The 21,636-nt window shown below is 48.4% G+C and overlaps 10 protein-coding genes and 1 non-coding gene across 14 annotated transcripts; 6 read left to right on the top strand and 5 right to left on the bottom strand.

The window, feature by feature from the left end:
* Positions 1 to 14: 14 nt before the first annotated feature.
* LOC111078786 (metallo-beta-lactamase domain-containing protein 1) lies at positions 15 to 942 on the bottom strand. Its single transcript, XM_022373644.2, has 2 exons — positions 125 to 942; positions 15 to 33 (listed from the first exon to the last, which is right to left on the bottom strand). The coding sequence occupies exons 1-2, from the start codon at positions 793 to 795 to the stop codon at positions 30 to 32; spliced, it is 675 nt and encodes a 224-aa protein (XP_022229336.2). The 5' UTR covers positions 796 to 942; the 3' UTR covers positions 15 to 29.
* LOC111081582 lies at positions 131 to 4,067 on the top strand. Its single transcript, XM_022377683.2, has 5 exons — positions 131 to 2,685; positions 2,756 to 3,035; positions 3,097 to 3,371; positions 3,442 to 3,637; positions 3,715 to 4,067. The coding sequence occupies exons 1-5, from the start codon at positions 948 to 950 to the stop codon at positions 3,920 to 3,922; spliced, it is 2,697 nt and encodes an 898-aa protein (XP_022233375.2). The 5' UTR covers positions 131 to 947; the 3' UTR covers positions 3,923 to 4,067.
* Positions 3,487 to 9,822, bottom strand: LOC111078778 (phosphoribosylformylglycinamidine synthase). Of its 2 annotated transcripts, none has more exons than XM_022373634.2 (4): positions 9,694 to 9,822; positions 8,010 to 9,108; positions 4,862 to 7,144; positions 3,487 to 4,799 (listed from the first exon to the last, which is right to left on the bottom strand). In XM_022373634.2, the coding sequence occupies exons 1-4, from the start codon at positions 9,730 to 9,732 to the stop codon at positions 4,096 to 4,098; spliced, it is 4,125 nt and encodes a 1,374-aa protein (XP_022229326.2). In that variant the 5' UTR covers positions 9,733 to 9,822; the 3' UTR covers positions 3,487 to 4,095. The 2 variants fall into 2 exon arrangements, with proteins under 2 accessions (XP_022229326.2, XP_022229327.2); XM_022373635.2 differs by lacking the exon at positions 9,694 to 9,822 and adding an exon at positions 9,464 to 9,554.
* LOC111078789 (dnaJ protein homolog 1-like) lies at positions 7,292 to 7,970 on the top strand. 2 transcript variants are annotated; one of them, XM_022373648.2, is made up of 2 exons: positions 7,292 to 7,380; positions 7,536 to 7,970. In XM_022373648.2, the coding sequence occupies exon 2, from the start codon at positions 7,564 to 7,566 to the stop codon at positions 7,945 to 7,947; it is 384 nt and encodes a 127-aa protein (XP_022229340.2). In that variant the 5' UTR covers positions 7,292 to 7,380; positions 7,536 to 7,563; the 3' UTR covers positions 7,948 to 7,970. The 2 variants fall into 2 exon arrangements, with proteins under 2 accessions (XP_022229340.2, XP_041448172.1); XM_041592238.1 differs by having other exon boundaries at positions 7,309 to 7,380; positions 7,445 to 7,970.
* A 576-nt stretch (positions 9,823 to 10,398) lies between the features above and the next one.
* LOC111081587 (protein slowmo) lies at positions 10,399 to 11,794 on the bottom strand. 2 transcript variants are annotated; one of them, XM_022377691.1, is made up of 2 exons: positions 11,707 to 11,794; positions 10,399 to 11,570 (listed from the first exon to the last, which is right to left on the bottom strand). In XM_022377691.1, the coding sequence occupies exon 2, from the start codon at positions 11,476 to 11,478 to the stop codon at positions 10,819 to 10,821; it is 660 nt and encodes a 219-aa protein (XP_022233383.1). In that variant the 5' UTR covers positions 11,479 to 11,570; positions 11,707 to 11,794; the 3' UTR covers positions 10,399 to 10,818. The 2 variants fall into 2 exon arrangements, with proteins under 2 accessions (XP_022233383.1, XP_022233382.1); XM_022377690.1 differs by having other exon boundaries at positions 10,399 to 11,650; positions 11,707 to 11,748.
* A 44-nt stretch (positions 11,795 to 11,838) lies between these two features.
* Positions 11,839 to 12,572, bottom strand: LOC111081589. The gene has a single exon (XM_022377692.2). It carries the CDS (start codon positions 12,484 to 12,486, stop codon positions 11,950 to 11,952), a length of 537 nt encoding a protein of 178 aa, XP_022233384.1. The 5' UTR covers positions 12,487 to 12,572; the 3' UTR covers positions 11,839 to 11,949.
* A 39-nt stretch (positions 12,573 to 12,611) lies between these two features.
* Positions 12,612 to 14,222, top strand: LOC111081585 (sesquipedalian-1). Its single transcript, XM_022377688.2, has 4 exons — positions 12,612 to 12,813; positions 12,875 to 13,210; positions 13,267 to 13,491; positions 13,790 to 14,222. The coding sequence occupies exons 1-4, from the start codon at positions 12,753 to 12,755 to the stop codon at positions 14,095 to 14,097; spliced, it is 930 nt and encodes a 309-aa protein (XP_022233380.2). The 5' UTR covers positions 12,612 to 12,752; the 3' UTR covers positions 14,098 to 14,222.
* Positions 14,223 to 14,877: 655 nt separating this feature from the next.
* On the top strand, positions 14,878 to 15,043 carry LOC121403978. The gene has a single exon (XR_005967625.1). It is a non-coding gene; the product is annotated as a U1 spliceosomal RNA (small nuclear RNA).
* A 323-nt stretch (positions 15,044 to 15,366) lies between these two features.
* On the bottom strand, positions 15,367 to 16,070 carry LOC111078788 (S-phase kinase-associated protein 1-like). The gene has a single exon (XM_041592237.1). It carries the CDS (start codon positions 15,949 to 15,951, stop codon positions 15,460 to 15,462), a length of 492 nt encoding a protein of 163 aa, XP_041448171.1. The 5' UTR covers positions 15,952 to 16,070; the 3' UTR covers positions 15,367 to 15,459.
* A 40-nt stretch (positions 16,071 to 16,110) lies between these two features.
* On the top strand, positions 16,111 to 17,406 carry LOC111078784 (protein ALP1-like). Its single transcript, XM_022373642.2, has 2 exons — positions 16,111 to 16,398; positions 16,455 to 17,406. Exons 1-2 carry the CDS (start codon positions 16,162 to 16,164, stop codon positions 17,286 to 17,288), a joined length of 1,071 nt encoding a protein of 356 aa, XP_022229334.2. The 5' UTR covers positions 16,111 to 16,161; the 3' UTR covers positions 17,289 to 17,406.
* An 862-nt stretch (positions 17,407 to 18,268) lies between these two features.
* Positions 18,269 to 21,340, top strand: LOC111078783 (protein RCC2 homolog). The gene is made up of 4 exons (XM_022373641.2): positions 18,269 to 18,370; positions 18,902 to 19,299; positions 19,367 to 19,948; positions 20,021 to 21,340. The coding sequence occupies exons 2-4, from the start codon at positions 18,958 to 18,960 to the stop codon at positions 20,555 to 20,557; spliced, it is 1,461 nt and encodes a 486-aa protein (XP_022229333.2). The 5' UTR covers positions 18,269 to 18,370; positions 18,902 to 18,957; the 3' UTR covers positions 20,558 to 21,340.
* The last annotated feature ends 296 nt before the right edge of the window (positions 21,341 to 21,636 follow it).

Here is a 21,636-nt window from a genome sequence, read left to right as displayed (position 1 = left end):
TTATAGATGCACTATAATTGCAAGGTGCATTAGCTAGAGAGGGTGGTGTCAAAATAACAAATTGCCTATTGTTTTGAAGAATTTCCCTACTAGGGAAATTATTATTTATTTATTATTTACTTACTGTAATTGCGCGTCTTGTTTTAACTTTAGGCGCATTTTCGCGTTCAACGGAAACATCGGACCATGTCCTGGCACAATGTGATCGCACAAAAGCGCCATTTTGCTGCGCTCCACGCGCTGACTGTTTTCATCCTCGCTGCCGGCGTTCCGCCAAATGCTTTCATCCTCCACATCCTCACGGCGCTCGAAGAGATCTCCAGCAACACCCACCGGGCCGCCAAACTGAGTGTTTTGCACGATTACAGAAACACAGCTAAGCGTGTGCCCGGGCGTCCGCTTGACCACAACCTCGCCATTTGTATCCAATGCCAGTTGCTCGTTCTCGTCGCCGCTGGAGAAATGGTCCAAGTATAGATCCCGATTGGAGGCACAAGCTCCTACCATATGAATGCGCGCCGTTGTAAACAAGTAATTGCAGCCAATGTGATCCGAGTGTCCATGTGTACAGACGACAACATGTATGTCCGAGACTTCCAGACCCTGGTGCCGCAGTAGAGATCGCAACAGATCGCCATCCCAAGCTGTCATAGTGTCGACGATGATGTTTAGGCCGTCTCTGCAGCGTACCAGCGTGCAAGTGCAATTCGCCCTCATGGCAGTCGCGTCATGTTCATCTTCATGGGAGTAACCAGGTTGGAGCACAATTACCTGATTTTTCGCTGGTGCCGTCATTTGTCCAGTTGCTTGCAGGGCGTGTGACCTAGAGAGGGTGGTCCGAGTTCTGAATGCTGCGAACAGCTGATTGCTTTGCCTCACATGTTTATACGTCGCAATTTCGTTATTATTTAACGAATTTTTTCTGAATAAAGCAAGTGATATTAGACATGTACTTGAATTGCGCACCGCGAGCGCAATGGAAATACTTGCAATACGTTTTGCAAATGCGTCAACTGCAGCTGCTACGACGACATGTCAATATTGGGGCAAAGCCGCCTATACAAACAGTGGTGGCACTGCCGGCAAATCGGATACACCTTCAATATTACTCCCAGCGCATGGAAAGTCTAGCGGACAGATGTGGAGCGGCAGTAAGTGAGGAGGATGCTCTCATGATGCGGCTTAGGGAGACAAAGACAAGCGACGAGCTCCTGGAGATGATCGCAGGGGACAGCTTGGAGCGGCACCATTTAGTGGAAAGCCTTTCCCTGCTGTGGCTGCACTACCTGAACCTGGGTACGCCCGAAAGAGAGGCTCTCACAGATCGTGTGCACAAAGAGGTGCTGCAGCGCATAGATCCCCATGTAACCCACATGGACATCCATGAGTTGAGCTGCAGCTACCTATATCTACGCAAGATGCACATACCCAATGGTGAATCCACCGTGGAGTCTATACTAGGACGTGCATTGAGAGCTATTGATGCGAAGGAGCAGGGTGAGCTTGTCCCCCTGACTGCGCTATCGCGACTCTCTGTGGGAATCAATTTGGAACGCGACTTCTTTACGCCGCTCGTGTGCCGCAACTTTATGCCGCATTTGGAGCGGCACATAGCCCAGTGCGAGAGCGAGGAACACGTTCGCTTGCTCTCCACTTGCCTGTTTCAGCTGCACCAGCTCATCGACGAGGAGCTGCTCAACGACTACAAACAGAGAGTAAGCGAAATGCTGCAATGCGGCATCCTGAGCTGTGATACGCCCAAAGCCCTGCTGAAGCTGCTCCACATGCTCAACATTCGAGTGTGGTCACAGCGTCATACGCAGCTAATAAGGGAAATTATGCTGACACTGCGGCCATGCCTGCACCAATTGGAATCGGGAGATAAGAAGAGCATCTGTCGTGCGTTTCTTCATCACCAGGAGCCCGCTGAACTGATGCAGCCACTCAAAGAGGCTACAGAGAAATTACTGGCGCATGAAGCCACTCCCGATGCCCTCGCCTGTGCCGTTCCCTTTGCGGAGCCCCTGCAAAGGGAAAAGTACTTGAAAATATTTCACAAATTGCTCTACTCTGACGCCGCTTGGCTACTGCCCAATGCCAGTAGCCACTTCTTCAGCGTACTGCGAACACTGAAAATATCCGATATACGCTACTGCAACACATACTGGTCGGGTGTCATCCGGGAACTGGACTCCAGCCCAGAGGAGCAGACGCACCTGAGGTTTTTGGGCCACTGTCAGCGTTACATGAACTTCAATAATAACCTGGGCGGTACGTATCGCCACCTCAATGTGGAGCGGAAATTGAGTAGAATGTGCATGAGTGCCATTGAGGAGGATATAGCTGGCAGGCTGCCGAACAAGGTGTCCCGCTTGGCCGCCTTTGTGATAGCCTATGGGCACACCCAAATGTCCTGGAAGAAGTTTCCCAACATACTAATGAGCAAAATACTGACAATGGCTCCACAGTTCGACATTCAGGATTGTTTTGTGCTCAGTCGCGGCATGCAAATAGCCTGCGAGCTGAGATTTCGTCAGGATACACCGCCACTGGCGGGCATGCAGCTATCTACCATGGATAGCATACTCATTGGCTGTTCGGAGCGCCATTTGGCCAACGCGGAGCAAGAGCCACTAACGGCTAGTGAGCTCAGCGTCATTATACGCACCCTCAGCCATAGGAAAAGTGAGTGCAAAAATACACAGCACAACACAACACAACAATACAATAAATTGTCATTCCCTTCATTCCATAGCGCTTAAAAACACAGTGGTCTATATGCAGGCCCTGTCGCTCTACAAGACTCTGCATTGCAAGGATCTCAGCTCGCGCGTGGTTCGTGATATGGCGTACAATTTCAATGCCTCGCATTTCTTTGTGCCCGAGCTGCTGGAGTCAATGTTTGGCTACATTGCGGAACAGCACGAGCACATCACTGGCGATACTGTGGAGAAGGTGCTGACTTGTTCCTATAATCTGGGCTACACGCCCGCCTCACCACTGACACTGGAACGGGCGGCGAGTGTTTTGCTAAGGTGAGGCATCCATCCACTTCCAGTCAAGTAAATTAGTTAATATCAAACACATTCTGTTTAGGGACTTTGATCAGATGAGTGGCCTGTCGCTGGTGCAGGCCTGTCTGGCGTTGTGCTTCTACAAGATCATACCCGACGAGCTGATTAATCAAGTATTCTGCGTGAGATTCATTCAACGCATCGAGGATGAGATACAGGTCTGCTATTCCAAGGCCACCTATCCGGAAAGGGTACTCAATCTGGTCATGCAGCTGAATCGCACCGTCTGCTTGGACCTGCCAGAGGCGAATGTGCCCTGGTTTCAACAGAACTACATCGAGGCACAGATCAGCAAGAGTAAATATACACACAGATAGCCCTAAAGTTGCACGTTGATTAATTGGCATTGGCATAATTTAATTTGCAGAGTCCCCTCAGCCCAGTGCCTTTGGCAGAGATGTCAAACAATTGCTGAAGGGTTTACTCAAGGAGGATAAGTATTTCCGCTGCAATCACACCACGCCCTATGGCTATCAGATTGATTTTGTGATACATTTCGATCGGGACAAGAAACCCATGCCAGCACCACCAGTCGAGGCCACCATGTTGGATCGCATAACCAAGTGCGCATAGCATTTAAATATTTAAAATTTAGCCAAAACTCTCTACATACCGATTTCTCTTTTTGTTTTGTTTGCAGGGTAGCAATATTGCTGCTGAGATTGGACTCCTTCTGCGAGAACGATCTGACTGCGCTGCGGGGTCCCGAATCGCTGAAGATGAAGCATCTGGAGATGATGGGCTACAAGGTGCTGCACATAAACGAGCACGACTGGAACTCCAAGTACTTGATGGCACCGGGTGCCAAGGCGAACTATCTTAAATGCTTGCTACAAATTTCGCATTAGGCTTCGGATTATTCATTGGGCTTATTTCTCCTCTCTATATAATTGTTCATATTTCATATTTCGTGATAAGTTATGTGTAGGTTGATATACTCTGTATATAGTGTGCTCGTAAGCTGGATTAGAAATACATTTAATGTATTTTGAATGTGTTTTTCGTATGCGTTTCTGCATGTTTAATGCTCGCTGGACTGCACACACCAGTTGTAGGCATTGTTGAACATCAGCTGCCATGGACTCTCGTCCTGTGTGGCAGCCACCTCGAAGTTGGGCGGCACGTACGGCCACTGGTACATGGTGCTGCAGCGCTCTGGATGTGGCATTAGTGCCAGATGGCGACCATCCGGCGAGCAGAGACCCGCAATGCCCTGGGGACTGCCATTGGGATTCATCGGATACAGTTCTGTGGGTGTACCAACGTCGTCCACATACTGCAGTGTCACCAGCTGCTCGGCCTGCAGCTGGTCTATCAGCTTCTCCGAGCGGAAGGCAAAGCGTCCCTCGCCATGGGCCACCCAACAGCCCAGCACCAGATCCTGCATATTGGACATCATAATTGAGCGATTGGCTGGTATCTTGACGGTGGACCAGCGGCACTCAAAACGCTGCGAGCGATTGTGCAGCAAGGCCACATCGGGATCTACGCCAGCCGAGCTGCCTGCTGGACGGCCCACAAAGCCAATTAGAGTCATCAATTGGCAGCCATTGCAAATGCCCAACGAGAAGACGTCCTGGCGCTGCTTGAAGGCCTCAAACTGCGGCTGCAGCAGGCGACTGTGCAGAATGTTGGCAGCCCAGCCCTTGGCCGAGCCCAGAGTATCAGCATAGCTGAAGCCTCCCGGGAAAATGACACCTCGATACTGAGACAAGGTGGCGGAACCTGCACGAAATAATTAAATATGATTATGAGGACTGCGTCGTTTCGGCTATGTGTTTGCTCACCTCCTATAAGATCTGACATGGTGACATCGTGTACCTCGAAGTTTGCCTTCAGCAGGCAGGCCATCATCTCACGTTCACTGTTGACGCCCTCCTCCCGTATGACAGCCACGCGAATCTTCTGGGAAGAGCGTGCCAGGGCCAGCTCGGAGCTGAGATTCACGGGTCCCTTGTACTTGGGCGCCTGACGATAGTCCAGACTGTCGTATTCCGCCTGGGCACAAATGGAGTTGGCCTGAAGCTTCTCCAACTCGTAGCTGGTGCATTCCCACTGTCTGTAGAGCTGCCGCAGGGGCTGAGCCAGCAGCAGCTGATCGGAGGTGGCTCCCTCTCTGATGACCACTCTGGAGTCGAGTCCAAATCCTTTGGTTGCACCCAGATAATAGTTGGGCACGCCAGCGTCGCTGTAGATGGAACGAACGCTCTTCAAGTCCGACTCGAGGAGCTCCACAACCCAGCCACATTCCTCGGCAAAGAACAGCGCCAGCTCAGGGCGTTCGATCCGATTGGCAGCCTCATCATATTTCTCAATCTTCGCCATCGGTTCGGCTATGTCCACTTCCAGACCGCTCAGACCGCCAATGGCCATCTCTATGAGGCATACGAGCAGACCTCCATCGCTGATATCATGACCAGCCAGGATGCGACCTTGGCCCAGCAATGATTGAGTGACAGCAAAGGCCTGGGCCAGCACATCGCTCCGCACCAGATTCGGTGACTCGCTGCCCTGCTGGGCGTAGGCCTGTGCCAGTGCAGAGCCACCCAGTCGGAGGCATCCCTCGATGTTGATCCACAGCAGGACTGTGCTCTTGCCCGCGGCGGGACCCTTGAGGTCGGGTGTGGCTTTTAGCTTGACATCGGGACACGGAGCGTATGTGGATATGACCAGAGTGCCCGGAGATTTAATTGTCTCTCCGCCCACTTTGGCGGCCATGGACAAGGAGTCCTTGCCGCCATCGATGGCAATGTGCAGCTCCTCGAGAATCTGGCAGAGTTCCTGGCACGCGTCGTACATTTTGGCTCCCTCGCCGGGCAGCTTTGCAGCCCACATCCAGTTGCCAGAGCACTTGACGTCCGCCAGTTCGCTGATCTTCACAAATACGAGATTACTCAGAGCCTCGGCCACACTCATTCTGGCCATGGCAGCGGGATCGAGCAGTCCCTTGAGCGGCTGTGTGCCTATGGAGGTGGCGATGCCCGAGGTGCTGAAGTGGGACACTGTGGTCAGGCCGTAGTCGGCCAGTGGGGCCTGCAGGGGACCCACACACTGCTGCTGGGCAATCAGTCCGCCGACACAGCGATCCACTTTGTTCGTGAGGAAGCGTTTGCTGCCCACCGCCACCAAGCTGAGCACCCTCTCCAGGGCTTCGTCCAAGCGTATATCCGTGGGTAGCACCAGATCCTGCAGTTGTGTCACCTCCCGCGTCAAATCGTATGTCCTCTTGGGCATGTCACCCAGGACATGCTTCAGTTCCAAGTCAAATGGAGCCGGTACTCCACTTACGGCTGTGAGCGCCTCCTCGAGATCCTTTGGAGCGGCCGCTTCCAGCAATGTGACGCGTCCATCGCCTGTGACCACGCCCACAAAGCTAATGGGGCAGCGTTCACGCTTGCAAATCCTTTCCAAGATCCCACGGTGCTCGGCTTTGCAGAGTATGGCATTGTTCTCCTGGTACTCGGCGCCCCAAAGCTCCAGCGCCGTAATGGTGGGATCACCCAGCTGGAATTCCTTCGAGAATATTATGGCACCAGCGAAGCCCGGCTCCACCAGCTCCTTCAGCACATTGCCATTGCCGCCGGCTCCCTGATCGTGTATGGCCAGAATGGGATTACGTTCGCCCATCTCCAGACAGGCACGCACGACGCGATTCAGCTTATTCTCCATTTCGGCATCGCCCCGCTGCACGGCATTGAAATCCAATTCGGCGTCACCGGAGCCCTGTACCTCCACCGAGCTGGCCGCACCGCCGCCCACACCAATCCTATAGACCGGTCCGCCGATCTTGGCCAGCAGTTGACCGCGAGCTGGCGGCAGCTTCTCACGCATGGCGGCGGGCATGGTGCCCAGTCCGCCGCTGAACATGATCGGCTTCACATACTCATCCCGCTGGCTGGCATCTGCAGCGTTCTTGAGGCCATAGGACAGCGCAAAGCCAGAAATCACAGGCTCTCCGAACTTGTTGCCATAGTCGGAGGCGCCATTGCTGGCCTCAATGAGGATCTGCAGCGGTGATGCAAACGTGGAGGGATATTTGAAAGCCGCAGTTTCGTAGGGCTGCTTATAGCCTGCAAAAAAAAAAAAATTTTGGGTTAATTTTTGAAAATTTGTTTAAAATTTTGTAATAAACATTTAACGCTTAATTAGTGATGGTAAATATTGAGCCTGGCTTCCAATTAATTTAATATGCACATATCGATCGCTTCAAATTGCCTATCGATAGCGTACAGTGCAGATGACGGAAGTGAATTGGGAATTCCAAAACATTTGCAAGATTTAGATTGAAAGATAAGTTATATGCACGGTAAGATCTTCATTATTCGATTAAAAAAAAAATTATTAAAAACATAAAAACAATTTTGATCAAGATTCTACTCCAAAAATAGCTAAGCGAGAGATTAAAATCAACAAATCGTAAATATGTGTGTGTGTGTGTATGTGCATGTGTCTTATTTTCAGTTGGAAGATCCGTGTTAAAAAGTTCAAAATGGACCAGGACTATTATCTGCTATTGGGAGTAGGCCCCAAAGCCACAGAAGATGAGATCGTTAAGGCCTACAAGCGCATGGCTCTGATATATCATCCGGACAAGAACAATCACCCCGAGTCTGTGGAGCACTTCAAGAAAATAGGAGCTGCCTTCAAGGTGCTCTCAAACAAGGTCGCTCGAGCGAACTACGATCGAAACGGTAGAGGAACGGCAACTCCTGGGCCAAGTCGCCCGAGCACTAGCCAGCAGAGCACAGCACCGGATATATTGCCAGTGCTGGGGGTCATTGGTGTGGGCATTTTGGGCGTGTTTGGCCTCTTCCAGTTGTTCAACAACAAGGAGTCGAATAACAACGATGGGGAATCGGATAATGACGAATAAATCTGTTGAATTTTTACCCAAAACCACCCAGGTGTATAAATCCTAGTGCATGGCGGACTCACCTGGAATGTGAAGAGCACCCACGCAATAGCCGGCAGTTCCTGCAATGGGTATACCTCCTCTGCCCACGCCTTGAACGTCGCGCAGTCGACCGCCAGTGCCGGTGGTGGCACCACTGAATGGCGCCACAGCCGTGGGCATATTGTGGGTCTCGGCTGTGAAGATCAGATCCGATTGGACAGTCGCCAGGCGAACCGGTCCGGGCGATGACACTGTGGATGGCTGCAGGGTGTCGTGCTTGAAGCCCTGCATGGCGCTGCTGTTGTCGCTGAATTTGATTGTGTTGTTGGGATTCGTGTGCTCCTGGGTGTCCATTATCATGCGTATGAGGGACTTTGGCTGCTCCACGCCGTCAATCACCATGCGACCGCGAAAGAACCAATGCCTGGAGTGCTCGCTGTTGCTCTGCGCACAGTCGAACAGCTCCACAGTGGTCGGATTGCGCTTCAGGGTCGTGCCGAACAGATCTTGGTAGTAGTCCAGGTCGTAATCGTTAAAGGCCAGGCCCAGCTCTTGGTTAATTTTCTGCAGAGCGGCTCGACCCTGCTCCAAAACGGGAACAAAGTGCCAGTCGGCCTGCCCCCTCGGTAGCTGCTCAACGAAGCTCACTTTCGGAATATTCTCCGCTGTGTACAGACAGTGTGTCATGCGATCTCCCAGCATCAGCGCGTACTTGGACAGCTCCCTTGGCCCATCGTAGCCAAAGGTCAGCAGATAACGGGTCGAGGACTCCATGCGCTGCACCTCGGTGTAGCCGAGATTGTGGAAGATGTTCACACAGTTTGTCGAATATGGCGTGGAGAAGTTGAAGCGGGGACCAATCTCCAAGAGCAGTTCCCGCTCCTTTTTATCCAACTTTAATACGGGCTGCTTAGTCAGACTCTTGCCGCTGTCCATGGGCTGCTTGACCAGCCAGATGAGCAGCTCATCCAGCGGCATGGCGTGGTTCAACTCAGTGGTGTACTCCAGGTGATAGCAGCGTTCCATTTGCACGGAAACCACACTGGGGTCCTCCTTCTGCAAACGGCGCAGAACACTCTGCTGCTCGGCTTCGTCGTAGGCCTCCACATCGTAGTAGCGTAGAATGACCATGTTGCAGTGCTGGAAGAGATCCTGGCAGATATTAGACTACAGTCTGAATTGGTTTACTTTTGTTTGATGCGTGCGTGCGCTTTGCTTTGCGAAGCGCGACTGATCTTGGGCCCGAAGCCGTTGACAACCAGGCCAGTGCCTACGCTGGGGGGTTAGGTTGGTTATCAATAGCCGACACCTCCAACTCCACCGCAGCCCAGCCAGATCAGGTTACAGCCCCCGAGCCGATTCGATGCACCGCCGTCACAACTTGTTTGTGCATCTACCGCTTGGGGGCTCGCTGATAAGCCAGCGTCAACATATTTTCCATCGCAAACAGGCAATTTTCAATAAAGCAAACCGTAATCGTACTTAATATACATACCAGCAACAATTAACTAGCTAGCCAACCAAAATTAAAGCACAATAACAATAAAATAAGCGTCGCGCGCACGTGTGTGAGAGAGAGAATCTAAGCTCACATTCGGGGTATTCCCGATAGCGATTATGATTTAATTAAGTTGTGCTTGGAAGAGCTTTTCGCTGCTCAAATGCGCACTAAGTTTGGAGTCAACTTAAAACTGTTTCTTGAGTGTAGTACGGTAATAAACTTACAATACTGCTGCATCGTGGAAATATATTTAGCGTTTCCATAATGGCTTTAAAGCGCAGAGTACCGTATCCCTACTGTCACAGTCGATACTATCGATGGTTCCGCCAAAAGTTGACCGGCTTAATTTTAATTTATCAATTCAAATGAAAGCAGGCAACAAGGAATTAAAATAGCTGACATTGTTTTCTTGTAGTTTGTTCTATGTACACAGAAAAACACCGTGACGTCACACATTAATTGCCTTGATAGTTTAATAAGGGCCAGCCATGATAGTTTCATAGCAGCCAGCTTTAAAAGCGCTATCAACCAATTATACAAAATAGCCAACTGCGCAGCACTGCAAAAGCCAGACGGAAAGCACTTGTTTAAATAAAACCTGCATCGTCCGCGGGACAGAGGGTTATCAGCACGTGGGGGCGCCCCGTATGGCAACAGCAACAAATCAATGAATTCGGCGCGCCTATAAGGCTGGCGACGTCACAGGTTGTGGTTGGATTTCGACCTGTGCATATCTTTAAAGCAGATGCGATGCTATAAAAAACTCGAAACAATTACGAAACGAGCCCAAAACGTGTGGGGGAAGTGCATTGCATTCCGCTGTCTCGAATTTTATTTATATGCCATTCAAAATCGTGGCACTGGCTACATTTAGCGGTCACTTCAGTGACAATACGCAATACATGAATAAATGAAATAATTAAAACCCATTTGAACTTGAAACGCATTTGTATGCAAATTGTCGCTTTTAATGTTTGTTGCTCTTTTCGTTCCATGTCTGCTGTGGCATCTTATAAACGTTAAACTTAAATTGATTTGAATAAATAGTTTGACTGTGTGGTTGATTAGTGGTTCTCATTGCAGTTGCCATTCTATTCGCACGGATAAGGTGACCTAACACTATGGTATGCCCGCCAATCTTATCAATTTCAGTTCCACGACTGATAACCATTGTGTGTTGTATAAAATATATGTATCAGCAGGGAATTTGAAGAAACAATCGAGTTTGCGGCTGCTCGTATTGTATGTCTGTAGTTGATGTTGCACTAAATGTTGTACTAAAAAAACAGCGTATCTTGCGCTTTGGATAATAATATTTCTCTACTCGCCAGCCCCTGCATCTCTAAACTCTATGTTATGTGCATCGCTTTTGCCGCCTTGGATGCCTGTACACTGATCTCATCCATGCCTTTCCTGGCACTTTCTGTGACCTCATCAATGGAACGCCGCGTTGTGTATATCAGCTCGTCTGTGCCCCGTGCGGCCGATTCAGCAATCCCCTTGACCTCCGTATTGATCAGTCCGATCACCCATTCCAGTCCCTGGCGTCCCTTGCCAGCGTTTGAGCTAATCGTGGATGTGAGCAAGTCTTCCATGTAGTGCGACAGCGGCACACCATGGACAGTTACTGTGGCCTCCTGTTTCAGCAACGTTTTGCTGGCATCTGCGGGATGTGGTTCGTAGTAGAGCACCTCGTCGACGCTAATGTTCCGGCAGAATGTGAGATTGTTTGTCTTCAACACCATCTGCTTGGTTTTCGGGTCCACCGTTGAGCGTTCGCTGGCAAAGCACGACTTGGCGGTGCCTATCAGCGCGTGCGTCCACTTGGGGAAATACCATTTCGATTGAACGAGGCGATGTGTGTGCAGCACGCCGTCAATGACTTGGCGCTCGACTACGTCAGTGCCAATGATTGAGGGCGTCATGGGATTCGGATATTTGCGCCATGCCGCCTGTGTAACCGTCTCCCACGGGTGGTTGAATATGTGCTCCGACGTCCAGATTTTCATTATGCAAGTCTCGTTGTCGTCACTGTTTCGTTGTCGGGAGGGTTTGACTCTCTTTTGTTTATTCGCAACCGAGCACTAGGCTTGCTTGCAGCCTGCAGGGGCAGTGGGGTAAATCAAAGTATAAACAGACAGTGTTAGGTATGTTCCACAAATGAAATTTTGACACAAAATGCTGTAATTATCGAATATTTCAGACGAGTTCAGACGGAGAGGAGGGGGGACTCTAACCTTTACTCTTGTGTTGTGCGCTGAGAAGTGATGGGAACTGGCCGATGGCTGAAAGTTATCGAGACGCTATCGATGAGACAAGAGAGCTTTAGCGATGGTCACACTCTTTAACAAATTAAAGGCGTCATATCCTTAATTTTACATAGCATAGCTATTTTTATGACATTTTAATGCACTTTTTAGGAATATTCTTAGAACAGAACAAGCTTATACTACTCCTTTCGTGTTTGCACGAAATGCGATTTACTCTGCACCAAACGTCTTGGTGTATTTCTCGTACGGACGCTTGTCGACGCGTTGAAGACGATCCTCCAAAAAGGCGCGGAAATTTTGCATTTCAATCGAGTCCTCCTGTATCAGTTTCGTCTCCGCCTTGAAGCACTCTTCCAGCAGCGTCTCGCTGTTTGAAGCATTTCCCTTGATTATCGACCTGGCCAGTCGCGAACGGATTTGGTTGCATATTTTGTCGCTTTCGTAGTCCATGATCTTGGCCAGGGCGCGGGCCGGCGTGCGGCGCGTATTGAGCGGCAGGGAAGCACTCTCAGTGGAGAGACCCTTGCTTGTAGACGCGACTGGCTCCTTATTTTTGCCAGCAGCAGAGCTTCCATTGACCCGGTGGGGCTCATCCGAATAGATTAACTCCTCCAGTGAAGGCTCATTGGGATTGGTCTCTGCCAAGGCCGTATTCGTTTGGAAATTGGTCAGATGAAACGTTCCATTGGTGTCGTAGAACTTATAGCCCAGCATTTCGAGGGCTATTTCGGTGAGAAGGTACGACATCCTTGGGTTTTCTTCTATTTAATTGCGTTTCGAGTTGGTTTTCTTTGCCGATATGACGCCGCCTAGAGCCATGCCGATAGTTTACGCAGCCACACCGATAGTCGGATGCCCTAACAGCTGTTCTGCGATAGCGTCAATTCTGGCACTTTATTTTTTTTACCTGCACATCACAATAATAAAGAAAACGAAAAAAGAACCGACATAAATTATCTGGGTGAACTTTATTTATAATTCGAATGTAGCTTCCAGGCCATCCATTCATCAGCATGAAGATAAACGAAAAGAATTTATCTGTGTTTGCGAGAACGCCACCGTACGATATCGAAGGTAAGGTAGTTCTGACTTTTTTGTTTGTTCTTTTATTAATCACCAGAAATCTGTTTCGTAGGCTTCTTGAACAAGCGGGGCGAGGTCAACAAAGCATTTCAACGGCGGTACTTTGTGCTGAAGGGCAATTTGCTGTTTTATTTCGAGGCTCGGACGGATAAAGAGCCCCTAGGCCTGATTATCGTGGAGGGATGCACCATAGAGCTGTCGAATGAGGTGGACAACTACTGCTTTGAGATAGCCTTCAACGGCAATCGCACCTACATTCTCGCAGCCGAAGATCAGGAGCGAATGGAGACATGGATGAAGGCACTGACCTGTGCCGGCTACGAGTACAAACGGATAATTGTTGCCGAGCTGCAGAGGCAGCTGCAGGAGATCGAGGACTCCAAGAACAGTAAGCCAAGCAAGCCACAGGCGTTAACGATAATCTTTTATGTACAATCTTTGCAGAGATGCTCGGGAACGGGGGTGAGAGCTCGCAGAATGCCATAACAGGATCCAAGCCAAGACCTCCGCCCAGGCGCACAAATCCATTCAATCGTCCAGCGCCGCCGCCGCCGCCGTCCGAAAGTGCACTGCGGAGCGGAGTGGTCATGTCGCCCATGCCGTTTGTCAATGGCTACTTTGGCTCCAGCAATGCGCGACTGCAGCAGGAGCAGCTCATGATTAAGCAAGGTACGCACGCCCTGAACTGGTGACGTCAGCGCCAGCTGTTTTCCTCCTTACCGTTAGATTGTATAGAGATAAGAGTAAGAGAGCAAGAGCAATTACAGAAGAAGAAAACACCCAAGATTCTTCGTCACTGCCCACTCGCACCTTATCAAGTAGAGTTCAGTCCGAATCGGTCCAGTTCTATCTGTGTGAACTCAATCGAAACAAAACCAAACAAAACAAAACATGCCTCTGACCGAAATAATTTCGAAAATTTGCTGCATATTTTCAAAGCAAGGCTATAAACATATACAACTTGCAGATGGCAATGGAAATGGAAGTCCACATGGTACGCCCAAGGCGCACCGACGTCCGGCACCACAACCGGCGACCAGTGCCTTCTACATCGATCATCTGAGCTCGGAAACGGCTGGCAGACCTACAGTATTACCGCGCAACGTCAACAACAACAACAACAACAATATTCACATCGACAGCGCAGAGCAAAAGAGGCGACAGGACAAGGCCAAGGAGGACTTCAACAGAAACCATGAACATTTTCGCAGTGAATTGATGCCCAGCATTGTGGCGTATCGGGCCACCCAAAAGCAGCCCCTCATACAATTCTGATGTTCCGAATATTCCCAGAATGCCAATTGCATAAATTACATTATCCGTTTTGTGCTAAATGAAAAAATTGATCACATCAACAACAAATGTTTCATAATTCCTAAAATAAATAAAATTTGAAAATTTATAGTATTTTCTATCGCTGTTTTAGGCTATTCTTGTGGCACCTACGGAATTTTTGGTTGATTTGACAAATCTCTCCAGTCAAAATCTCTAGAGATTTCTGTGGCACAACCTGACAGTCTGTATTCATTCGACTGCCTTAATTAAATTGAATTTGTCTTCAGTATTGCACTTTTGTAGCTGGCTTGCACTTCCCAGTGGACCACAAGACGATAGTAAAGAGGAACTATCGCAAAATGTTCGTAAACGGACTTAGAAATGATAAAAATCCGTGAGCTGTTACTGAAGCCTCGCTCAATGTCCGCAAGTGGACTCAAGAAAGAGCATTTAGCGGACAAAAACCCTAAGACGTTTAAGTATCGCAAAACTATTGCAAACGGCCTTAAAAATGAGTGAAAAATTGACAAGAAAGTAAAACATAACGGAGAAAATAGCTAGCTACCGGTAAAGTATCGCCAAATGTTCGCAGACGGACTTAGAAAAGAGCATTTATTGTACTAAACCAAGCGTCGACTAAAGTCGCGCAAAATTATCGCAAACGGAATTAAAAATGAGTGAAAACTGGATAAGTTTGAAAACTATTCAGTGTTCTTGGTTGGCAGTAGGATAGGTTTATAATTCCCAACTGCTTCTGGCTGTGAGAACATGGAAACCCCGATGCCGATCAGAGGCGTAGAGGTTAATCGTGATCACGAGCGTGTTCCTCCGGAGTGAGACTTGGTCATTGCACGTCGGCTGAGTTGACTTTTGCGATTATTCCTAATGTGAATAACTCGTCTGTGTAAATTTTGATAGCCGGAAATAGCGTTTGCGCCGTCCCTACTTAAATAATAAATATGCGAACAAAATACGAGACAAAAAATGTTATTTTTAATTTACTTTTAATATTACTAGTGGGCTACTTTTAATATTACTTTCGGCTCGATAATGATATTAAAAACGTATCGTAAAAGATAGCATAAAAGGCTCGCAAAAGATATTATAAAAGGTCCGCAAACGCAAATTATCGTTTTTGGGTCTAAATTCGATAGTTTTACCCGCTTGAGTTTCGCGTAACTCACGTTTGCGATATCGTTTACGAAGTTTTGGTCCACTGGGAATTGTTTCCCTGCTTGATGTGTGTGTGTGGGGCATATGCTACACAAATGACGCATATATTTTTATTGAGTGAATAATGACAAAGTAACCAATGAACAGTTTTATACATCGAATCGGCCACCGCTTACTTTTTAGCTCATCTCACTTCTCCTCGCACCACTCGTTCTCCTTGCGCACCTGCTCCTGCTCGTCGGGAGTGATGTTCTTCTTGATGTTGAAAGTTCTACGTATCTCCTCTGGGGTCTTCCCCTTAATCATGTTTGCCACGGTTTTGCAAGTCAGTTCGAGCAAACCCTTGATATCCAGATAATTGGCGGCCAGTATTAGCTCGAAGAGTGTGCCCTGGTCTACTTTAAGGAAATCGGCGTCCCACGAGATGATGTCGTCGGTGCGCTTCTCCTTGCTCTCGTCATCTTCAGTGGGCTGAGGATGGTCCTTATGGTAGTGGGCCCAGGTCAATACCTTACGCAAAATGGTGGAATTCACATTTGGCAGAGGAAGAGGAATGCCATTCTCGTCATCCTCCATTCGGCAATCCTCAAGCATTCTCTTGATAAGTCCTGAGCACTTTGCGATCTGGATGTCAATATCGAATATTTCCTCGTCCGAGGACTTCAGTTTAATGCTGGGCATTTTGGATATCGTTTTTCCTTACGTATTGCTTTAGTTGAATACAGCTAAAGAACTATTTTTCAGCCAGAAAAATAAAATGAATTGTGCAGCGAACACCGTTGTAGATAACAGCTGTTTGAGCAGTGTAACCGTATGCAATGCATTGCACACCTGGTCACACCACTGGCCGCTAGAAGAATTGACATTTGTTTGCTAGCAAACAGTTCAAGAATGAACGCACGGAAAACCTTTTTGTTAAGTTTCTTTTTGGACGATGGATTGGATGCGAATCTGCTGCATCAGGCAGCCCAATTGGCGTCCCTCGAGGGCAGCCTGACACAGCACATAGCCGTGAAGGAAACAGTACAGGAGGAGGCCGAAGAAGACGAGCAGGAAAATGATGATACAGTGCGGAAAATGGACGATCAATTTAAGGAGCGATTTCGCATGCAGCGCTCGACCTTAGAGGTCTGGCAGTGGTTCAAAGTATATGAAGTATATACTAACGAATTCTTTTCGCGCAGACACTGCTGCGGGTGTTGGGTCGAGCTATTGCGGGAGCGGAACAGTATCAGCCCATTGGTAGCGTTTCCCTGCCGGAAAAGTTGCTCTACACATTGATGCTACTCGGTGGCGGCATCTCGTTTCGGGACGCTGGCGAGATATACTCCATATCCAAGAGCTCGGGACATGAGATTTTCAAATGGGTCACTTCTGCCTTTGCCGCCCTATTGCCGTGCTACGTTAAATGGCCGAAATATAGCGCAGCAGGAGTCGGTAGCTCTTCCATAAGCAAACTTACCGGCGTCCTGGGCGCCATCGACGAGTGTCGCATACCTCTGAAGCTGCCCATACGCATTGACGACGACAGTCCGAGGCAGTACCAGTCGTTGGCCCTGCAAGCTGTCTGCGATGCGCAAAGTCGATTTCTCAATGTCTACATCGATGTGGCCAATAATGAGCAATGCATTCTGCTTGCCAGTCCCCTCTTCGAGGATCTCATGGACATGGAGACGCCGTTGATGGCAGAACACACACACATAGTGGGGGACAAAACGTACCCGCTACTGCTGAATCTGATGACACCCTATGTGGGAGAACTAACCCCTTGCCATGCCCGATACAATCTGGCCATACGCCAGTGGAATGCTCCGGCGGAGAGAGCTCTGGCGACGCTCATATCACGCTTCAAACGCCTGGAATCGCTGGACGTGTCATCGCTGGAATTGGGCACCACAGTTGTCTCCGCCGCTTGCATGCTGCACAACTTTATACTGGACTCTTGTGGTGAGGATATCGAAGATGACATTCTGGCCTTTGATATGCTGCCCGGAAAACCACAAGAAAATCCACTTTGAGCAGCATGGGCTTGTGGACACGGACAATATGATTGCGGTGGAAGAGAAACGCGACCGCCTAATAGCCAGTTTTATCAATAACATTTAAATACACTTGGAATTTAGTATACAGTTTATATAGACTAATTGTTGGTCAGATACTCTCTGAGAAGATCGTTCCTCTCGCGTTGTATGGCATTCGACTCGTCGATGCGCTTGCTCAGCTCCTTCACGGCTGCAATGCGGCTACGCTCCAGGATCAGCAGCTGGCGTTGTTGTTCCTGCGTCACTGTGAGATCATCGCCAGTTGTGGTGGATGGTACGCCCTCTGAGGTTGCGGCCAGAATGTCCGCCACTGCAATGTTGAATGTTGTGTCATCGGAATCAGAGTTTTTCTCTGACGACGACTGTGGGCGTCCCTCAGTTTGATGCATTTTGTCAAAGACGTCATAATATGGCCAGGCCACACCTTTCCGCCCACTCTTGAGCATTGCGTCTTTGGATGTGCGGTAGGTTTTTCGCATATTGCGCCATTTGCGATCGCAGATGTCTGCCGAGATGCCCCTATAGCCAGCCTGCTCCATGTCCTCGACTATCTCCAGCCAAAGAGCCCGCTTGCGAACTCTTGGATCCTGGAAACGCAGATACCGTTCCTCGTACAGATCCACAAGCAGTTTTGTGTTGCTTGCATTCCACTGCCATCCGTCGTCGCCTTCGACGCTCATATTTTTTGAAGACTTGTTCATTTCCACTTTTATTGGGACTCAGACATAGCAAGAAAAACCTCGACCTTGATTTGTTTGGAAAACGAACTGTTACTTAAACGCAAATATGAGTCGGAAAAGCGACTGAGCCCTGGAACCGAATTGATTTCTCAATCTGATAAAATTATATGTTATATGTCCTAGTTAGGGTCCTGTCCTAGTTAGTTAGTAATATTTAATCGAACGTTGAAATTGAGCAAAATGATTTTCCTCGGTATATTTTAGTGGTATATTTGGGTATATTTTTGAGCGTCAGACCATTTATCGATAACACACTGTTTGTTTGCCCATTCCCTCGCGAATTCAGAAAATTATTGCAATAAATCCGCGATTTGAACTGTAAGTTTGTAGTAGATAAATAGCTTATATCAATAAACTGCCCGCCCAAAGAAATAGTTGTGAGAAACGCTTAAATATAGACAAAGTAATGCTGAATGCTGTGAATTCTATGCAATGCCTTTGTGTGTGTTTTTGTGAAGTGACGCTAACATTTTCAAACATGTTTTTAGCCGCCTTTCATTGCTAATTCTTTCAGCAGCTGCCAAATAAGGCGTTCGATTGGCCAACAGAATGAAATGCTTTGTTTTATTCATGTAAAACGATTCATTTAATAGAAGAAAAGGTTTTTTTCCTGCTGTCGGCGTCGTTGACAGAGACAGTAGCGGCTTTCATTTTGTTTTTCTTGCAAAAAAAAAAACCACCACACAAACTCGAACGCACACACACACACACACACACACACACACACACACAGGCACACATACGTATAGAGCTGAGCGTGTGAGAGCAAAGCCGGGTCACGCTCTGCTGCTTTGCTGCGTACAAAATATCTGGTTCTCAACGCCTGGCCTGCCTCTTCTTTCGTTACAGCTATTGTGCAGCCAGAGCCGAAAAACCCTCCACTTCACAAAACTTCACTTGAGAATATGTCCGCTAAGCGCAAGGCAGGTGGCAATGGAGCTGGTCCCAACAAGAGACGTCCCAAGAAGAAGGAGTCGGACTACGAGGATGAGTTCAGCGATGACTCTGATGACGATGCCGCACATCGGCAGGCGGCCGCCACCCATATGGAGGTGCTCATACCGAACGATGATCTTGATCCGCCCAGCAAGCTGCCCGAAGACTTGCTGGCCACGCTGGAGAAGACGCCAGGACAGTTGCTGCTGGCCGGCATGGTTACCTGGGATCTGACCGGCAAACGTGATCGCAAAAATGTCACAAAAGTGCGCCCAAACTTGTACAGCTTTCATCGGTTTACAGAGGAGAAGGTAAGTCGCTTTATTCGGGGACTATCACTAGATATGAGAAGCTAATCTTTCGATTGTGTCTCCGCAGTATCGGTATGTGGCCAGTGGTCCGAGTGCTGCCCACACCATACTCATCAATATGGATCGCAAGGCTCTCGGCTTTGGCCGAAATCCCAGCGGACAATTGGGCTTTAGTCCGGATGTAAAGCTGGTGGAGAAGCCCACAATCATTCCGGCCTTGGAGCAATTGAACATTGTCCAGGCTTCTGTCGGCCGCCATCATACACTCTTCCTGACCGACACGGGAACCGTTTACGCCCTTGGCGAGAACAAGTCGGGACAGTGCGGTGTGGGCAATGCCCATGCCAATATATATTCGCCCACTCCGATCAACTATCGGGGTCCGCCCATCATTCGCATAGGTTGTGGCGCCGAGTTTTCGGTCGTTTTGGATATCAAGGGAAATTTGCATACCTTCGGTCTGCCGGAGTACGGCCAGTTGGGCCACAATACGGATGCCAAGTACTTTGTAAATGCCAACAAGCTGTCATTCCACTTTGAGACGTCGCCCAAGAAGGTCGTCTTGTACATTGAGAAGAGCAAGGAGGGCCATGTGACGCCCGTGGATGGTGTGCAGATCGTTGACTTTGCCTGCGGCAACAATCACACGGTATGAAAGATCCCTCTACATATTATCTATCTACGATGTTATTTAAACAAAAACTAATACACCCATTAACAGGTGGCCATCGACTCAAAGAAGCGTGTCTATAGCTGGGGCTTTGGCGGCTTCGGTCGTCTGGGCCATGCCGAGCCCAAGGATGAGATGGTGCCGCGCTTGATGAAGTTCTACGATACCCAAGGTCGTGGTGGGCGCAGCGTCTTTTGTGGCTCCACATTCAGCTTGATTGTCAACGAGCTGGGTCTGCTCTATCTGTTTGGCCAGAACAAGAAGACGGGCGAGGCCAATATGTACCCGAAGCCCGTGCAGGACTTGTCCGGCTGGAACGTCACCGATGTGGGCTGTGCCAATACGTCGATTGTGATTTCGGCCGACGACACACTGATTGCCTGGGGTGCATCGCCCACATTTGGCGAGCTGGGCATTGGTGAGTTCCAGAAGTCGTCGACGGTGCCCAAGGAGGTGCCCAAAATGGATGGCATTAAAATACCTCAGGTGACAATGGGTTACTCGCACACCGCCCTGCTGGTGGATACCACACACGAGGCCACCAAGCAAAAGTACGAGAAGCTGCCCGAGTACACCATCGACGATTAGAAGCTGTCAGCTGTCTGTACTGCCTGCCAGGCGGGAAAGGGGGAGGGCAGCAATACCCTAAAAGCAATACACTGCTACCGATAAGTATACCGCTGCCAACAACAAATACTGCTCCACATAGGTTACCACGAAATACTACGAGAAACCCTGAGAACTGATCATCGAAACACTGCTGCTACTTACTGAAAAACAAACAAACAACAAAACAAAACAAACAACAAAACAAAACAAACCATCAACCATCAATTGTATGCTATAAGTCGTAAAGGTCGTAAATAACGCTGCACTCGCTACGTACATTTTAATTAATAATCTCGGAATGTATTTATATTTCCTTTTCCACACAACTTACAAGTTTTAAAACATAATTTATTCTCGTATTTGATAAACAAACAAAAACTCTACCCTATCCCTGCCTCCCTTTAATTTATTGCCGCCCACCTTTAGGCTTACAAAATGAAACCACTAAAAATGGATAGTACATCCATCCTATCCTCCCACACCCCCATTGTAACTTAATTTCGATGTAACAATCATACAACAGAACAGTATTCTGCATTTTGAACAGAGTGAACGAAACGAATGGCAAAAGCAAAACAAAACAAAACAAACAAAAACTACAAAAAACATATTAATTAACAATTTAAGCGCGTAGGTTACATATATTACATTTATAAAGTATACCATGGAGCAAATCCAGTACAGATTGCAACTATTACACAAGTACATCATGCATTTTAATCATATACAAAATGAATATTTAAATAAAGAGAATGTTAGTATTTAACAGATGAGTTTCGATTCAACAATTTTCCAACAATGTTTGTTGTTGTTTTTTGATTTAATAATTCCAGCCATGGGAGGGGAAAAACAAAAACTAATCCAATCCCCTTTCATTTCGCGCTCATTGTCAGAGTGTTGTTTTGTATTATTTGTGAAAGGAAGGATAGACTTTTCTCTCTAATGGGACTTGACTTCATAAATGCTTCTCTGGCTCACTCTATGCCCCCGAAGACTAAGCTGGAAATTCCCTTAATAGTTTTAAAGTACACACTCACCGAGCCCCACCCCCCCACATC

The sequence above is a fragment of the Drosophila obscura genome, unplaced genomic scaffold, assembly GCF_018151105.1.
Source record: "Drosophila obscura isolate BZ-5 IFL unplaced genomic scaffold, ASM1815110v1 contig_179, whole genome shotgun sequence".
Classification (NCBI taxonomy): Eukaryota; Metazoa; Arthropoda; class Insecta; order Diptera; family Drosophilidae; genus Drosophila; species Drosophila obscura.
Note: the sequence above shows the minus strand (reverse complement) of the source record. Positions and strands in the feature narration are given on the sequence as shown.

Excerpts from the sequence above, each read along its gene's own strand:
- LOC111078786 (XM_022373644.2), bottom strand. The coding sequence starts at position 795 with ATGACGGCACCAGCGAAAAATCAGGTAATTGTGCTCCAACCTGGTTAC.
- LOC111081582 (XM_022377683.2), top strand. The coding sequence starts at position 948 with ATGTACTTGAATTGCGCACCGCGAGCGCAATGGAAATACTTGCAATAC. Across the intron at positions 3,036-3,096 it reads GCGGCGAGTGTTTTGCTAAG|GGACTTTGATCAGATGAGTG; the intron begins GTGAGGCATCCA and ends CATTCTGTTTAG. Across the intron at positions 3,638-3,714 it reads ATGTTGGATCGCATAACCAA|GGTAGCAATATTGCTGCTGA; the intron begins GTGCGCATAGCA and ends TTTTGTTTGCAG.
- LOC111078789 (XM_041592238.1), top strand. The coding sequence starts at position 7,513 with ATGTGCATGTGTCTTATTTTCAGTTGGAAGATCCGTGTTAAAAAGTTC.
- LOC111078778 (XM_022373634.2), bottom strand. The coding sequence starts at position 9,732 with ATGGAAACGCTAAATATATTTCCACGATGCAGCAGTATT. Across the intron at positions 9,109-9,693 it reads TTCCACGATGCAGCAGTATT|CACTGCAACATGGTCATTCT; the intron begins GTAAGTTTATTA and ends GATCTCTTCCAG. Across the intron at positions 4,800-4,861 it reads CATGTCAGATCTTATAGGAG|GTTCCGCCACCTTGTCTCAG; the intron begins GTGAGCAAACAC and ends TATTTCGTGCAG.
- LOC111081587 (XM_022377691.1), bottom strand. The coding sequence starts at position 11,478 with ATGAAAATCTGGACGTCGGAGCACATATTCAACCACCCGTGGGAGACG.
- LOC111081589 (XM_022377692.2), bottom strand. The coding sequence starts at position 12,486 with ATGTCGTACCTTCTCACCGAAATAGCCCTCGAAATGCTGGGCTATAAG.
- LOC111081585 (XM_022377688.2), top strand. The coding sequence starts at position 12,753 with ATGAAGATAAACGAAAAGAATTTATCTGTGTTTGCGAGAACGCCACCG. Across the intron at positions 12,814-12,874 it reads GCCACCGTACGATATCGAAG|GCTTCTTGAACAAGCGGGGC; the intron begins GTAAGGTAGTTC and ends TCTGTTTCGTAG. Across the intron at positions 13,492-13,789 it reads GCAGCTCATGATTAAGCAAG|ATGGCAATGGAAATGGAAGT; the intron begins GTACGCACGCCC and ends TACAACTTGCAG.
- LOC111078788 (XM_041592237.1), bottom strand. The coding sequence starts at position 15,951 with ATGCCCAGCATTAAACTGAAGTCCTCGGACGAGGAAATATTCGATATT.
- LOC111078784 (XM_022373642.2), top strand. The coding sequence starts at position 16,162 with ATGAACGCACGGAAAACCTTTTTGTTAAGTTTCTTTTTGGACGATGGA. Across the intron at positions 16,399-16,454 it reads TGCAGCGCTCGACCTTAGAG|ACACTGCTGCGGGTGTTGGG; the intron begins GTCTGGCAGTGG and ends CTTTTCGCGCAG.
- LOC111078783 (XM_022373641.2), top strand. The coding sequence starts at position 18,958 with ATGTCCGCTAAGCGCAAGGCAGGTGGCAATGGAGCTGGTCCCAACAAG. Across the intron at positions 19,300-19,366 it reads ATCGGTTTACAGAGGAGAAG|TATCGGTATGTGGCCAGTGG; the intron begins GTAAGTCGCTTT and ends GTGTCTCCGCAG. Across the intron at positions 19,949-20,020 it reads CCTGCGGCAACAATCACACG|GTGGCCATCGACTCAAAGAA; the intron begins GTATGAAAGATC and ends ACCCATTAACAG.